At 56.4% G+C, this 14,926-nt stretch overlaps 2 protein-coding genes across 7 annotated transcripts; both read right to left on the bottom strand.

The window, feature by feature from the left end:
- Nucleotides 1-1,271: 1,271 nt before the first annotated feature.
- ARHGEF25 (Rho guanine nucleotide exchange factor 25) lies at nucleotides 1,272-8,388 on the bottom strand. 3 transcript variants are annotated; one of them, XM_012469759.2, is made up of 16 exons: nucleotides 8,190-8,388; nucleotides 7,820-7,934; nucleotides 5,372-5,586; nucleotides 5,157-5,252; nucleotides 5,000-5,076; nucleotides 4,757-4,823; nucleotides 4,397-4,500; nucleotides 4,122-4,191; nucleotides 3,917-4,006; nucleotides 3,741-3,833; nucleotides 3,505-3,555; nucleotides 3,214-3,291; nucleotides 2,810-3,010; nucleotides 2,507-2,687; nucleotides 2,019-2,230; nucleotides 1,272-1,731 (listed from the first exon to the last, which is right to left on the bottom strand). In XM_012469759.2, the coding sequence occupies exons 1-16, from the start codon at nucleotides 8,286-8,288 to the stop codon at nucleotides 1,621-1,623; spliced, it is 1,860 nt and encodes a 619-aa protein (XP_012325182.1). In that variant the 5' UTR covers nucleotides 8,289-8,388; the 3' UTR covers nucleotides 1,272-1,620. The 3 variants fall into 3 exon arrangements, with proteins under 3 accessions (XP_012325182.1, XP_012325184.1, XP_012325183.2); XM_012469761.2 differs by lacking the exons at nucleotides 7,820-7,934; nucleotides 8,190-8,388 and adding an exon at nucleotides 6,507-7,063; XM_012469760.2 differs by lacking the exons at nucleotides 7,820-7,934; nucleotides 8,190-8,388 and adding an exon at nucleotides 5,619-5,730 and having other exon boundaries at nucleotides 1,380-1,731; nucleotides 5,372-5,475.
- A 310-nt stretch (nucleotides 8,389-8,698) lies between these two features.
- On the bottom strand, nucleotides 8,699-14,096 carry DTX3 (deltex E3 ubiquitin ligase 3). 4 transcript variants are annotated; one of them, XM_012469770.2, is made up of 6 exons: nucleotides 13,689-14,091; nucleotides 12,278-12,340; nucleotides 12,012-12,087; nucleotides 10,925-11,654; nucleotides 9,767-9,984; nucleotides 8,699-9,425 (listed from the first exon to the last, which is right to left on the bottom strand). In XM_012469770.2, the coding sequence occupies exons 3-6, from the start codon at nucleotides 12,038-12,040 to the stop codon at nucleotides 9,350-9,352; spliced, it is 1,053 nt and encodes a 350-aa protein (XP_012325193.1). In that variant the 5' UTR covers nucleotides 12,041-12,087; nucleotides 12,278-12,340; nucleotides 13,689-14,091; the 3' UTR covers nucleotides 8,699-9,349. The 4 variants fall into 4 exon arrangements, with proteins under 4 accessions (XP_012325193.1, XP_012325194.1, XP_012325191.1 ...); XM_012469771.2 differs by having other exon boundaries at nucleotides 10,925-11,673; nucleotides 13,689-14,089; XM_012469768.2 differs by having other exon boundaries at nucleotides 8,699-9,984; nucleotides 13,689-14,096.
- Nucleotides 14,097-14,926: the final 830 nt, after the last annotated feature.

Genomic DNA, 14,926 nt, shown 5'->3' with positions numbered 1-14,926 from the left:
CACAAAGTGGGCACTCAAAAGCACATACGTGGTTAAACTAAGTGCAAAGGAGTCAGCCACCCACCTCATGTGTCCCTATGGTTCCTAAAGAAATACAAAGGTTCTGAACTCCAGAATCCTGCTGTTTGCCAGGATCCCCTCCTCCATTTGCAAGAATCTTCAGCACCCCTCCCCATGACCCTCTGGTCCCCCAGTCCATGACCCCAAAGCCCTGGGGGTGTGGTGCAGTGAGGGTGGGTCTCCCCTCTTCAATTCCTCCTATTGTTCCCCAGAAGTCTTATCTGGGCGATACGTCCTGTCCCCCCCTTAGAGATCCCTCCCCGCATTGTCGGCCAGAGGGACCTCGGGCCCACAGGGAGGCTCCAGCTCTCCTCCTCACCCTTCCACCCCAGCAGTCTATTGTCTGCTAAGGAAGCCCAAGTGCACGTGACTGAGCCCAAGGGACGAATGGACACAGTGGACACACAGATGCATAAGGACCCAGGACAGGGCATCTGGACATGGCTGTCTGTATGTTTGGCTCTCTCTGTTCCAGCGGTTCTCCCAGAAGTTGGGAGGGGTGAAGACCCCCTTGGGGTCTCCATTCTTGGGCCCACAGCTTGAAGAAGAATCCCCTTCTGCTCACTATGAACACGGCTTACAACCTCGCAGAGAGCAAAGATAAGGAGACCCAGAGACAGGAAAAGGCCACAGCCCCCAGGATCCTCTCCACCTTCTCATCCTCCCTCAGCTGCAAGTGGCAGCCTCAGAAGGAAAGGTACATTGGGCATTTTGTGCTTTAGTATCTGGGTGTTGAGGGAATGATGAGAAGTCACACTGCATTGAGCTTTCTGGTGGGGTCTAGACCAGAGGGTCAGTAGGGGGAAAGAAGGGATGGGTAAAGAGGATACATCAAGAGTCTAGGGCTGGCCAGGTGCAATGGCTCACGGCTGTAATCCAAGCATTTTGGGAGGCCAAGGCAGGTGGATTACTTAAGCACGGGAGTTCAAGACCAGCCTGGGCAACATAGTGAGACCCTGACTCTACCAAAAAAAAAAAAAAAAGAATAATCTAGGGCTTTCCAGTGGTTCCATGCCTCAGGTCTGGATTGAGAGATGCTGCAACTGTGGTTAAGGAACAAAGATAGCAACGTCTTTTACCTTTCACCCTGTCTCCTTCTCCTTTCACCAGACCCCTCCTCCAATGGCTGGGCCAACCATTCTCTTCCATATCATTTCACTCCACCTGCCCCCACTACAGCCTCCCCTTCCCTCTGCCAATACAGCAGCCTCATGATATAACAAAATCTTTATTCTCAGAAAACAGGAAAAACAAAATTAAGAAACAAAATCAATAATTTCTATCTGGCCCCTGCCCCAGCCCTCCCACCCACCCACATATCCTCCTTTTGGGGGGACCATGATGCATGCATAGAGGTGGGAGTGGAAGGAACCTGCGTTCCTTGGGTGGAAAAAAGTCCTTGGGTCTAGGTGCTCTCCTCCAAGTTGATAGCTCTCCCAGCCTTGCCCACCCTCCAGACACACCAAGAAGGAAGAATTCTGGAGCAGTGCCAGAAGGACTGCCCTGAAGCTCCTTGGGAATAGGCGACTGAGTCAGCACCACCCCCATGGTTTTCACCAGTTACAGTTCATCTTCATCCAGCTTGGCAAGTCTGGCTTGGCAGGGAGGGGTGTTTGGAGTTGCAGGGACTGGAGGAGAGTCATGGGGAGCCTGCGGGATGTCACCGAGGGCCTGAAGAAAAGATTCAAGTCAGAGGATCAAAAAGGCCAGAAATCTACCCTCACTTCTCTCCTTTCAGTTTAAGTCCCTAGCCAAGCCACCTCCTCTTGCCAGATATCTTAGATTATCTGAGACTATCAGCTTTTCCAGAGTTAAAATGGAGGGGAGGAGGGGAAGGGATGGGAAGTAGGAAGGGCCAGATAAAAGGAAGGAATGATATGGGGAGGGAGTTTGGGGGTCCCAGGACAAGAGAGGCTCTCCCCTTTTTATCCCTACAACCAGGGAACTCTTCATCATACCTGTGTATCCAGGGGCAAGGGGGCTTTGGCCACCTCCCCTTTGGGTGACAGCAGCAGGGAGGGGAGAGAGCCATTGATGGGTGTGTGTGCACTGCCCTGGGCCCGATCTCCAAGCCGAATTCTCCCAGGGCTCCCCGCCCCAAGCCCTCCTGGCCGCCCCAGGCTGTTGGTCTGGCTCTCCCGTCTCTGGTACTCAATGGGTGACTGCAATGCTGGAGCAAAGAGAGGAACAGAAGGGTTACCATTCTGATAGGTCTCTTCCCTAGGGCCTGTACCATTCTCCCACTTTGCCCTCCCTCCCTGTCAGCTAATGAGGAGGGAGGGCAAAGTGGCAGAATGGGGCTTTAGGGGATCCTATCAAATTTTGAGCTAGGAGTGGAAAAGGGGAGGGGCCATGCTCAGAGGGTAGGGACTGGAGACTGGGCAGTGAGGGATTCAGGAGCTCAAGGGGCTGAGAGCACATCGGGGAGAAAGGATGAGAACTTCACCGTTGAGGAAGTCCCGCTGGCTCTCCAGGATCTGAGCCACATGCTTGATCCAGGCCTGACTGACAGCGGGGTCTGCAGCCTGCAGGACATAGCGCTGGATCCCACCCTCTGGCCCTCTGGAGGTCAGTGCAAAGCGGCAAGGGTCACCTTGGAGGTTCCCCTCCAGTCCCAGGCAGCTCACCTGAATTGGCAGATAGGAGACAGCCCCCAGATTCCTCAGGCCCTCTCTGGCTCCTCTGAGATATCCTCTCAGAGGCCTCATGCCCTCTCTGTCCAAGCCCTCTGTCGTGGCCCTCTCCCCACCTTAATGCTGCTCTTGTATACATATCCAGGCTGTGTTCCACCTCTCACTCCTCCTCCCAGGGCTTCACTGAAGATGACAATTTGCTCAAAGAGGAAGACGCGCCTCTCTCGACCCCGGGAAGACAGCAGCCCCCCAGCCTCAGGCTCAGTGACCCAGAAAGTGTCCTGGCCCAAGAGCTTCCCCTGAGCAGTCAGTTTGCCCTGAAACCAAAAGAATAGTGGCCTTGGAAGAAGAGCAAGAAGAGAAAGGGCAATTCTTTGCTCCTCCCTCCCTTGTCTGACATGCCCAACCAACCGACCATGGGGTCAGCCCCAGGAAATGACAACTCCCCATAAGGACCTCCAGAGTGCTAGGACTAGGGCAGAAGCGAATCGGGCCTCCAGTTTCCTGTCTATCTCCGTACCTCAAATCCCCGCAATCTCCCCAGCGTCATCATATCGTTGCAGCGCTTGGGCACAAAGCACATGACCTCCACAGCTTGCTGGGACACAGGTGAGGGAGGCGCATTGTTGGCGAAGAGAGTCATTATTGGGAAAGAGGCCTTCTCAGCCAGCTGCCTCTTCAGACAGTGTCTCAACCCCAACCAGCCTCCCACTAAAAACCAGACAGCTGTAAAACACCCAAGGGGCTGGGGGAACAGGGACTAAGAGGATAAGAAGCACATGGCGCGTCCTGGAAGACCTGGGGTCCTCACCTCTAGCTCTGCAGTATCCATCCCAGCTCTACTGTAATACTTGAGAAAATCCTAAGACAGAGAGAAGAAACTCTCAGGGAGGTCATGAGGACACCCTTAGAAGCTCTGACATCCTCCCATGAAGACACGGTTGAGGGCCCTCAGGAAGTCTGGGGGAGCCGTAAGAACTCCAGGGAGATGAATGAGGAAACAGCTGTGCCAGCCAGCTGTGCCCCCAGGAAAAAGGGGGTCCTGACCTTAAGCAGCAGCTGATATTTCATGATCCGCTGCACAGGTTTGATAAGGAGGTCGTTCAGCTGCAGGCGGTGCCCCAGCTGCTGCCGGAGCTCCTGGGGACAGGGACAAGGTGGTTATGCAGCCTGGAAAGTCCCAATTCTGTCCTCCTTCCCACCAAGGCATCTCAGCCACTGACCTCAAAGTAGCTGTCCCCAAACTCCGACACCACATGCTCTGACTTGGGCTTATTCTGACAGTACACCACATACATATGCAGCCGGCGCTCCTAAGAGGGGTAATATTTAAGAGAGAGCAGGATAGGCAAGGAGGGAGGACACATGTCCAGAGAATCCCAGCTCATTCCTAAGCCCCGCCCCAGGCTCCGCCCCCTCAAGCCTCACGTGTTTGATGAATAGCTGAGCCAGCCAATCAGGATCTTTCAAACACCGCCGAAGCTCCTGCAAGAAATAGCTGGAGGGGTTGGTAGAGGAGGGCAGGTCAAATACATTTCAGAACCCCTACCTCGCGCACTCCCCGCAGTTTCGAGCTGTCTGCCCTGGTACTGTGCCCTACAAAACTTCTCCAAACATTCCTTAAGTCGCAGTGGGCTGATGTTGGGATACAGATACAGAGGAGGCCCCTCCCCGGCACCTGGCTCTCAGGTTCCACCACTCACTCTCGGTGCCACTCATAGATTTGCTGGATGTTCCCAAACACAATCCTGTCACGGCCTCGAAGACTCTCGGGGACCCCCTGAGCAGCCATGGTGGCCATGTAACCCTGTGGGAAGGTTGAGGTTGGGTCATGAGCATGTGGTGGCCCCCTCACCACCTTTATGCTGCTCCTGTACACATATCCAGGGTGTGTTCCACCTCCCTGTCCCTGGTCGGAGCCGCCCTGCCCCCAGAGTAGGAAGGTCCAGGAGTGGGGAGGTTTGAGAGATGGGACAGAGGAGCATCCGGGCACCTCCTGAAAATAGCCCTGAGCAGATGGAAAGGGCAGGAGGGACAGGCTGGGAAGGGGTAAAGGGAGCTACCTCCACAATCTGCCCCAAGTCGTCCACGTACATTTTCTCTGTTTCTACCAGTTCACTCAGGACATACCTAGGATGAAAGCAGGAGGGCGCCCCCACTTCAGCATCAGAGCGCATCCTTGGTTCAGCCCGTTCCTCATTCCTCCCCTTCATCATCATAGCCAACTTCTGAGGAAACTCATCAAAAATGTGAGGGACAGTCTTCTGGAAGGTGTGCAACTGCAGGGAGGGGCTGTGGACACTTACATACTCCTTTCCAGAGCCTTCTTCTTCTGTTCCTCTTCACTCTCAGGGGCTTGGGACAAAGTCTCCTCTTCAGGTGGCTGGAAGGAAAGAGCATCCTAGGGTGAGCAAATGAATGCCCCTTGAGAGAAAGGAGCCTCCCCAGAGCCTGTCCTCACACCTGCGTCTTATCTCCAGGGCCCTCCAACAATGTGGTCAGCAAGGTCAGTTCCGGCAGCTCCTCTCCTGTGGCTAGAGCTGGCTCCAACATCCAGTTCTGGGGGCCAGAAATCAAGTGTCAGAGGTCAGGGACAGTAGCTGGGTAGCCCCAACTTGCCCTCTCTGCCAGCGTCCTTCATGGATGTCCTACATGCGTCTGTGGCATTCCCTGCTCACCTCATATGGTCCTGGCTGACCACTGTCTGCCTCAGTTTCCACACTGAGACAATGTTTGGAATGATCCAACCATTTCCTCAGGCCACTGACCGGCCCTGGGGGGCCTGGGGAACAGGGGCCAGAGCTGAGGCCAGAGCTGGGGCCAGAGGGGGCAGCCAGTCCGGAGGCAGCAGAAGCCGATATACTCCCCTCACTGCCAGCAATGGAATAGGATTCTAATGGAGGAAAAAGAAAGGAGGTGATAGACCTTGCCCCAGCTCCAGACTCAAGGTCCCAGCGAACTCCCAGGGTCTCCTTTCCATGATGCTCAGCCTCTCTCTCCCAAGGCTCACTCTCTTGCCATCCTCATTTGAGTTGGCCAGGATAGAAATTTTCACCAGGGCACCCTTGGGAGAAAGCACAGTAAGGTAAACACCTGGCTCTCCAGGCCTGAAACCCCAGTTACATGTGGAGGTTCCCCATATCCTGAGCATAGCATAGATATGAGGGCGGGGGCAGCCATCTGGGCAGACACTGGAAGCTGGGGGTGGCCATCTGCTCTCCTACAACCCTCCCCCTTTCAATGGGTACAGACCATTCTCTGGGAAGGGGGGAGGATCAGCTGGGTCCATCTGCCACTCCCAGTCCCCTCCTCCACCAATTGCAGTAATCACTATAAAAAGAAGACTTCTGCAGCCCACCTCCCCAACCCGTGCATAGACCCAACAGAGGAGGCCAGTGAGGAGTGTCCATCAGGGTTATCTCTGGCCTGGGCTCAGGGACAGAAGAGCTATGATTCCTTATAAAGCCCCTTGTAGAACCCCCTCATTCTCATTCCTCCATTCCCCTGACCCTCTTCAGAAGTAGATTCTTAGCAAAAGGTTTGAGGGAAGATACCCGTTTCTAGGCCTAAGGGGATTGTGGTGGGTTTTTTCTCAAACTCATTTGATTAAGGGAAAGAGATGAGTTCCCTGCCCCGTCCCCAATTTCCTTAACTTGAACTAACAGAAATTTGGAGGCGGAAGGGACCTCAGAGATCGCTTAAGAAACCACTTTCCTGGAAAACACATAAATCCGGAGGACCAGGGCAAACAGAAGCCCTGAACCCCCAGCCCGCCCCCAACTCAACACTGGGCCCTTTCGACCTGGCACTCACCACGTCCCCCCCGGGCGAAGCAGCAGCCGCATTTTGCCAGCACTTTTCGGATCACACGGGGACAGGCACAGCGACCCCCTTTGTGCTCCCCCCGCATGGCGCCCGGGCCCCCCCTCGCCCCCCACCCGGGCCGGCCATGCAGGGGGACTCAAGGGGGGCGGGGCGGGGACGGCGCCGGGCGCACACCCCCCCTCCCTCCTACCCTGGTCCAGGCTGTGGGACTGGGGGAGGGAGGGGACCGGGAGGAGGTGTCCAGGGGTAGGCGGAAGTCTAGTCTTGAGGCGTGCTGGGGGGCTCTGGAGAGAGGGAGGCGCGGGCCCCGGCCGCCGGACTGGGCGGGGAGGGTTTCCGGAACCCTGTCGGTGCGGGGGCCCAAGGTCCAGATGTCCAGTGGAGGGGGAGGGATGGTAGGGGAGGCTGGGCCGGGATGCGGCAGCCGCTCCAGCTGTCTCCGGCCTCTGGTTGGGGGTGTCTCTAGGCCCGGGCCGGGGAGGAGGCGGGGGCTGACCCCCGAGCCACTGGCGCGGTGCGGGTCCCAGCGGAGCGGCAAGCGGAATAACAGGCCGGGCCGCGGGGCCGCCACGGGGCGGGGCCTCTGCGGCCCAGCTCCGCCCTCTCCCTCGCGTTCCCCCTCCAGCCTGCGCCGGGTTCCCGCCCCGATCGCCCCTCCCCCAGGCACCACCACGTTCCCACTCCACGTCCCCAGCGCTTTTTCCCTTGCCCAGCCTGGGATCCCCCGCCCCGGGGTCCCCCTCCCTCCCGCATCCCGGGCTCTGCGGAGCGCTGGGGTTAGGGGTTCAGCCTGTCGGCAGGGTCTGCCCAGGTCTCCCCTTGGCCTCTGCGGTGAAGAAGGACTCGGTGGATGGGGCCTTGGCCTGTGCGAAGATGTCCTGGGTTTGGGGCTGTCCCCGGCCGCGCGGGGATGGAGAAAGGCCCGCCCGGTATGGGGTGCGTGCATGGGGAGCTCTTTGTGGGGGAACACAACACAAGTGCCGCCCTGTCTCAGGACCTTCTTTCCTCCAGGCCCCGGGACTCCAGCTTAGACTAATGGCCAATTAAGGCGAAGTCCCGGAGCCCGGGCTGGCGAGGGGCCAGGGGTGGGGCGCGGGGACACTCCGCCTGCGGGGGCTCGGAACCGGCTGAGATAGGGGCACACATCGAACTCGAGGGCGAGAATAGTGGCGGTCTCTGCGATTAAATGGGTCTCATGCTAATTAGATGAGAACTTTATGCTAATAAGAGCAGAATATTTTTGAATTCGTCACTTGGCGCAGGATGGCAAACTGTGCCCCACCCCACCCCCAGCTTCTTACCGGGCTGCAGAGCCCAGGGGAGGACCTCGTGTTCGCGATCCATTCTGTGATCTCCCTCCTTACGTTCAGACCCTGGCTCGGTACCCCCCGACCCTAGGGGGCTTCTCCTCGGGGGCTGCGGGGACAGAACCACCGTAAGGAGCCCGCCCTCTTGGGCAGCCCTGACCACCCCCTTCCCCTTCTTTCACCTGTCAAAATCCACATTATTATAAAAGGGTCTCCCAGAACGGGGCTATGGCCCTCTTAATGGAACTCATGGATTCCTGAGACTGCCCCGCAGAACTCGTTTTCGGATAAATTGAGTTGTGGGTGCAGCCCTCCTGAAGGCCCCGAAAGACCCCCCGACCCCACCGCGGGCCCCCATTCTTACCCCCTCCTGCCCGGGGAGGGCGCATGCGCGCAGCATGCCCCCCATAACCCCCAGTATCCGGTCAGTGCGGCCAGGGGCGGGGCGGTCCGGGGGCTTCATACTGAACCCTACCCTGCTCCAAGTTTCAGGGTCGAGGGGGCACGGAAGCTGGGGGGCTTTGAGGCCTGCGCGCGTCCGGGGAGTTGCTGCTGCGGAATCCACCCCCTGCCCGGCTCCGCCCCCACTCCCACCCCAGCCAAACTTCACAAAGGGGGTAGGGTTGTTCTTTTCTCTACAACCATAGTTGCACAACAACAACAAAAAAACCCTCTCAATCCTAATTCCAACATCGAAGTGTGACCCAGTGTTACTACAGAACCCGCTGGTGCATCCAGTTTCCACAGGTCCTCAGGAGGCTGGGGGTACTGGGAGGGCAAGCAGGATCGCCTCAGCACCCCTCCCCCTTTCCAGCAGGTCCCACTCCGCACCCCACCCCCACCCAGTCCCTGGAAAATAACGGGTGTGGCATAAAGAGTTGCATATTTTACTTTATTTTTATTAAATTAAAAGCTACAGTCTGGCAGCGATTCCAGAACAGGGTAAGGAGGTTCCTCATAGGGGTCAGAGAAGAGCGGAGAAAGAGACTGACGGAGACTGAGACACAGGCGAGAAAGGACAAGGTTGAGGGAGAACTGTATCTGATGAATACACGCAGCCGGCTCCATGGGGGGTGGCGGGGAGCTCACATCCGCCCAATTCCTCCTCCCCTGCACCCCAAGTTCAACAGTGGAGCATTAAATGGGGGTGGTGGGGGGATCAACAGACCCTCCCTTCCCCACCCTAGGTCCTTTCTCAGCTTGGTCATGGAGCACAGCACATACCAGAAAAAGCCAAGGGCAATGGAGGGGCAGGGAAACCGGGAGTATATGTACACGGGGAGCAGGGAACAAGGCCTTGCAGGTCGGCCTCTGCCAGAAGGGAGTGGCTCACACTGCACTGAAACACTTGGCCAGTGGAGGACTGAAGAAGGGACTGCCCCCCTTCCTCTCTGAACTCCCTTCCCAATTAGACAGGTCCCCTACAGGTGTGGTGTCGGGGGCAGGGGACAGAGAGGAGAACGGAGGCTTCTGCTGGATCCTAGTAGAGGTGGACAGCAGGGGCCTTGGCAAAGGGGATGTCTTTCAGTCATCTGTGATACCCTTGGCTCTCAGCTCCTCTTGCACCCGGGTCAGGTAGGTGGGGTCCGGGTACCCAAACCTGGGAGCAAAGAGAAATGAAGGTGAGGGTTGTTAGCTGTTTGAACTTGCTATTATCCCCATGCTCACCCTCATTCTAGGTGGCTCAAAACACCTCCCCACCTCCCCTAAGGGGGGACACCTCCAAACCCAAGATAACTTAGCCCAATTCTGCTTATTTTTGTAGGTTAAGCTGGGCACATCAGGGCCAGGTTGAATGAAGAAGAAACTGAGATGGCTGAACAGTTTGGAAGCAGTCCTCTCCAGTTAGGAGGCTCCCAGAGCGAGGGGGTTGCTGGTTCCCTCAGTGGAAACTGAGCAAAGGGGTGGAGCCAAGGGAAAGGAAGTGAAGAGGGGTCGCACAGCTGGGGTCCCCCTGTGCAGCTGGTCTTGTGGTGGATGTCGTTCCAGGTGATGACATTCGGTCTCCCTGTGGTCATGGACGTGCCGATAGTGAAGGTGAGACGCTGGTCAAACGCCTTTCGGAACAGGGTCAGCACCTTGTTGCCCTCAGGGCAGTCCGGGAGGTAGGCCACCCGTGTGGTGCCAGGATACCGAACTCCTGGGTTTGGGTGTTCGGCCTGGGAGGAAGGTGAAGCAGAGTGGGCAGTGAGCAGCCAGCCATCCCAAGACCCAGATGTCAGTGGAGGCGGCCAGCCTCTGTCTCAGCACCCCCAGCTAATGCAAACAGGGCAGCAACAGGCTGACAGCTTTCCAAAGAAGGAGAGATTATAGGGCCTGGGCAGCCAGAGCCTGTTTCAGGGCATAATCTTTATATATTAAGAGATTTTTTCTGCTGTCTCAATCCCTCAAGTCTCCATTCAGCAACAAATGGATTCTCAGAAGTGCTGGAAGGTGGCTGGTCCCTACACGCCAGACAACTCAGCAGAAATGTGAAGACAGAATAATCTATCTTTCAGCCTTCCCTTCACCTGAAAATACTACTAATATTTCTGCCACTGTCTAACCTGTTCCATCTTCCATTACTCTTCTGTGCAGCTTCTTTACCCCTCTGCATCCAGAATTCCACATTACTCTTTGTCCAGCAGGAAGACACCTATAGGCCCTTGACCACTCCTGTTTTAACCTTCCACTGGCATCACGGTTTTGCTCTCATACATCTGACACAGAGAGATGCTCCTGGCTCTGTTGGGTTGTCAGATCCCTTCCTATTGTGCCTGCCTGCCCCTAAGCCACCACCTCCACAGAATTTACCTCTACCAAATGTCACCACAGTATTTATGTTCACCAAGGAAATAGTATGCAATTCCTTTCTCTCATATCTGATTTGCTTTTTTTTTTCCTAGCTCATATCTGATTTTCATGTGTGCCTTAGGATCACAGGGATGGAAAAGCTGGGCCTCACCGGGACCTCCTAGCTCCAGGGCACTGAGTAGGAGGGCATAGAGGAAGACAGCAAGACTGTCTCACATCTAACAAGCACACTCACCCTCACCCGGTTTTCCTAGGTCAGAGGTTGGGGAAAGCCAAAGGGTTAAGGGCAGGCCATGGTCTTCTTACCCCCTGGACACCGGGCGGGAAGACGTACTGGATGACAATGGTGCCGTACTTCTCATAGCTGGGCAGTAGGAGGGTGGCGTCCTTAGAGACCAGCATCCGCCCATTCTGGGGCTGGTTGCCCACCAGCTGCCCATAGAAGCGGCCACACATGGGGCAGGCTTTTTTCACCTGCAGAGCCCGGGTGATGCAGCCCTCGCAGAATGAATGCCGGCACTTCTCCAATGTCTTGGCGTTCTGGATCTCCCCCAGACAGATGGGGCAGGTGCTCTCCTGCTCTTCTGCCTCCTCCCGAAGGCGAGGAGGAAGAGGTGGGGGCAGCGGGGGAGGAGGAGGGGGGAGCCCCCGAGCCCCTGGGGGCAGAAGTGGGGCTGCTCGGAGAGGGGGTGGGCCTGGGCGGTGCATCTCAGGGTGCTCCCCTCCACCCCCCAGAGCCAGGCAGCCCATCAGCTCCCCCTGCCTCTGAGCTTTCTTCAGCTCTTTCTCCGCCTCTTTTAACAGCCCCTTGAGAGCCTTCCGGGCTAGGTAGAGCCCATTGGGAGGGGCAGGGAGAGGGCCCTGTGGGGAAAGCTGGAGAACATAGATGTCAGAAGTCTCGCCATCTATGAGGATGGACACACGGTGCTCCTCCCGAAGCCGGGCCAGCCGGGCTGGGGTCTCCTTGCTCAGGAAGTCCCACACAGGCTTGGAGACAGTCACTTTGTTCTTGCAGGTGCCTCCACAGGCTGCCATTCTGGACAGGACGAACGACACTGCCCCCAGGGTGAAAGGGACTCAGGGTGGGGGGTCCCCACTTGACAACTATCAGTGCCTCCTACTTCAGGCTCTTTCCAAACCCTCTATTACCTGTTTTCTCAAAGCCTAACCCCCAACCCTTCCCCCAAATTCATATTCTATCTCCCTTTATCTTCCAAAGCCCACTGAAGACCAAGCAAGTTTCCAGAACCGTATTATCATCTAAGCCAAGCATCGGTCTTGTTTCTCCTGTCATTTCTCCCAGATTATAGAAACAATTTGCCCCTCCCACCTCTGGGGGGAAAATGGGCTCTTTAAAGGGGAGGGAGACTTCTTGCCCCTCCTTTTTGCTTACTTTGATCCTGAAGAGCTTAGAATTGGCATGCAGGCTCACTCCTTTTTCCCTGTTCCCTACTTGTAGGTTGTGTGACCTGGCAGGGCAGAAAAAAGGAAGGAAAGTGAGAAACCCCTTCTCCCAATTCCCCTGGCCCCCAACCCAGCAGCCCATGGAACAGAGACAGAAACCTGGGCATAGGTTACTGGGAATGGGATTACTTGGAACATGGAATGAAGGAGAACAGTTTAAGGGTGAACATTAAGGATCCCTTGTGGGGGAGGTACCTGGAAAGCCCAAGGAAGATGATGGCAGCAGATATCCTTCTATTTCCACTCAGCTGACCAGGCCTGGGAGTGGGGGAAGGGTAACAAGTTATGATGGCAAATGTTGCCGTTTCCCTCAGCCAACCCAGAAATAAAAACTCCCCTTCCATTTCCTCTCTCCTCTGCAGAATTCCATCCTCAGCTTCTCCCCAAGTTGCTCAAGAAGGAACTTCAACATGCTAAACTTCCTCCTTTCTTCCCCAGCTCTGAGGCCCCCAAGAAAGCCTAGGTCACACATAAGAGAAGCCAGGAAAGAAAAAGCCCACACAGGTGGAGGTCTTCTTGACACCTCCCTTAGATCACATGGACTGGAATATTTCCTATGTTCCCAATTCCTTGCGCTGCTCCATATTCCCAAATAATTCAGCCCCTATTGCCAGGGAGCCTTCCTTGAGAGCTAACTCAGTCCCTTCCGCTGAAGTCTGTTAAAGAGGTGAACAAAGTGGCAGCAGCCCCCGCAATTACAAAGTTCTCATTGTCACCTTTTAAACCCAGCACAGGCAGGGCTGTCTGTCAGCTCCCTAGTCTGGTATTTAGGGAGGGGCGGGGCTCACACAAGGGCTCAGCTGGAGGGGCCTGATATTTCCCCTGAGTCTGGGCTACAGGGCTGTCCTCACAACACTTGGGCTACAGGGCTGTCCCCACAACACTTCCCAATGCAGCTCAAACAGAAAAAGGGGCCATTAGTGTGACCTCCATTTACTGACTGATTGAAAAAGGAGCAGCTGTCCCTTCATGCCTCTATCATCGTCCCCCAAGGCCAGAGGCACCTTGAGATTCATAAAGTGAAAATGGAACCCTAAATCCTCAGTCCATACAGTCTACCCGCGATGCAACACCTCCCTCCTCATCACAGGGGACCCAGGACCTAGGTGTCCTAGCTCCAAGTCCTGCTGGCACAGAAAAGGGAGGCGGGGCCACAGTTTAGGGTGGGTCTGTGATTTCTCTGTGGCAACCCAGGCCGGACAAGGGACCAGTCTCCCTCCAGACCGAGGCCGGAGGGAGGGACAGCCGGGAAGGGCAAAGGTCCCTGGGGGCATCCACTGAGGCCGCTCCAGCCCTCCCCCCACGGCCTCCTCCAACACCCGACCCGGAACCAACTCCCCACGTCCCTCACTCGCCGAAGCCCCCGGATCCCCACCCACGGGTGGGGATGCAGGTCGGCCCGATCGCAGCTCTCAGAACACCCGAATAGAGGCCAAGGCTGGAGGGTGCTAGAAAGATGATCGCCCGGGCCGGGAGCTGGGGGCCCAGAGCCGCGAGCGGGAAGAGGAGGGGAAGAGGGGGCGCCGGGGGAGCGGGGGGCGTGTGTGCGGTGCGAGCGGGGCCTGGGGGGCGCGCGGTGGGTGTGGGGGGCGCCGGGCTCACCTACCTCTCGTCAGCGCCGCCATTGCCGGTCACATGACTGAGGCTGTTGCTGGGATGACGGTCCGGGCCTTAGCAACAAGGGGGGGGGGAGACCCCGAGAAGGTGGGGGGTTGCAGGGGGTGAAGGCTGATGGAAAGGGAAGGAGGGAGGACGGCACCCTCTTTCCCCTCACAGGTGATAATCACCGTTCCCTTTGACCCCCCCTCTATCCGCAAGCCCCTGCTCTTCCTCCCCAAAACAAAAATGGAGGAGCTGTCCCAGTCTTTGGAGGGAGGGGGTGGCGTCACGGAACTGAGGGTAGGAGGTTAAATCCCTGGAGACGCCACCCTTCTCGCTCCCGCCTCCCGGCGGAGCACTCTCCCTTTTCTTTCCCAACCAGCTGCGTAGCAGCTCCCGGGAGCTGGTGGTGGATGGGTGGGTGAAGTGTTGGTGGGTATATGGGGATTCGGGGGGAGGGCGGCAATTTTTTGAATCCTTATGGTAGAAGGGCCTTTGAGGAACAATGTGGGATGGGGAGAGTCATAGTAAAAAGAAAAGCACTGGTTCTAAAAAATAAACAAATCCCGGTACTAAACTATTTCAATCCCCTCCCTCATCTGCCTCTTTCTAGATTGTTACCTCCTGTGACCCCCACAACCTGCTCTCAGATGGTCATTGGTAAGTGCCTCTGATTTTCTCTTTCCACAAACGGATAAGGAGGCTGGTACAGAATGGGAAGTGAATACATCTTTTAAACAGTGGCTTGGGGTGGTGGTTGTGTCTAGTGTATGGTTCAAATAGAGTTAAAAACTCTCAAAGAAAAAAAGCTCTGCTCTGCTTCCCACTTCAAGCAGTCTCCGCCCCCAATCCCAACTCACTTCCCTGAGGCCACATCAAGCCAGGTTTTTCCACCAGCCAAAAGACTTTCTCAGCCAAGACAGGAATCTCCCAAACTGGCAACAACCTCTATTCATCCACCCCTTTTTCACTCCCCCTCTAGACTGGAGGGCTGGTCACTTTCTTCACTTTCCCAGGACCCTGCTGCAGCTGTACTCTTCCTTCCCTCCAGGAAAAAAGATAGCTTTCCCAGGAAGCCGGAGGGGGGGCGGGGAATACTGAATTCCTTTTCTTTTAGCAGGTGGGCTGAGAGGCCTACTCACCTTTGCCAAAATGGAGTGTTAGCCAAGCCCAGAACTCTGGGAAGAGGAAGGGTCCCATCACCCTACTCTTCCCTGGCCCTCACTACCGCTGACCTGCCACAAG

Source organism: Aotus nancymaae, unplaced genomic scaffold, assembly GCF_030222135.1.
Source record: "Aotus nancymaae isolate 86718 unplaced genomic scaffold, 86718_ANA_hifiasm-v0.15.2.pri h1tg000016l, whole genome shotgun sequence".
NCBI lineage: Eukaryota > Metazoa > Chordata > Mammalia > Primates > Aotidae > Aotus > Aotus nancymaae.
Note: the sequence above shows the minus strand (reverse complement) of the source record. Positions and strands in the feature narration are given on the sequence as shown.

Bases quoted from the DNA above. Each gene is read 5' to 3' on its own strand.
- DTX3 (XM_012469768.2), bottom strand. From the start codon at position 12,040: ATGCCAATTCTAAGCTCTTCAGGATCAAA. The intron at 11,655-12,011 runs GTAAGCAAAAAG...CGTCCTGTCCAG, and splicing joins CTAAGCTCTTCAGGATCAAA to AATGGCAGCCTGTGGAGGCA. The intron at 9,985-10,924 runs GTAAGAAGACCA...CCTTCCTCCCAG, and splicing joins TCCCGCCCGGTGTCCAGGGG to GCCGAACACCCAAACCCAGG.
- ARHGEF25 (XM_012469759.2), bottom strand. From the start codon at position 8,288: ATGAAGCCCCCGGACCGCCCCGCCCCTGGCCGCACTGACCGGATACTG. The intron at 5,253-5,371 runs GTGAGCAGGGAA...TCTGGCCCCCAG, and splicing joins GTCAGCCAGGACCATATGAG to AACTGGATGTTGGAGCCAGC. The intron at 3,011-3,213 runs GTACGGAGATAG...TTTTGGTTTCAG, and splicing joins GGAGATTGCGGGGATTTGAG to GGCAAACTGACTGCTCAGGG.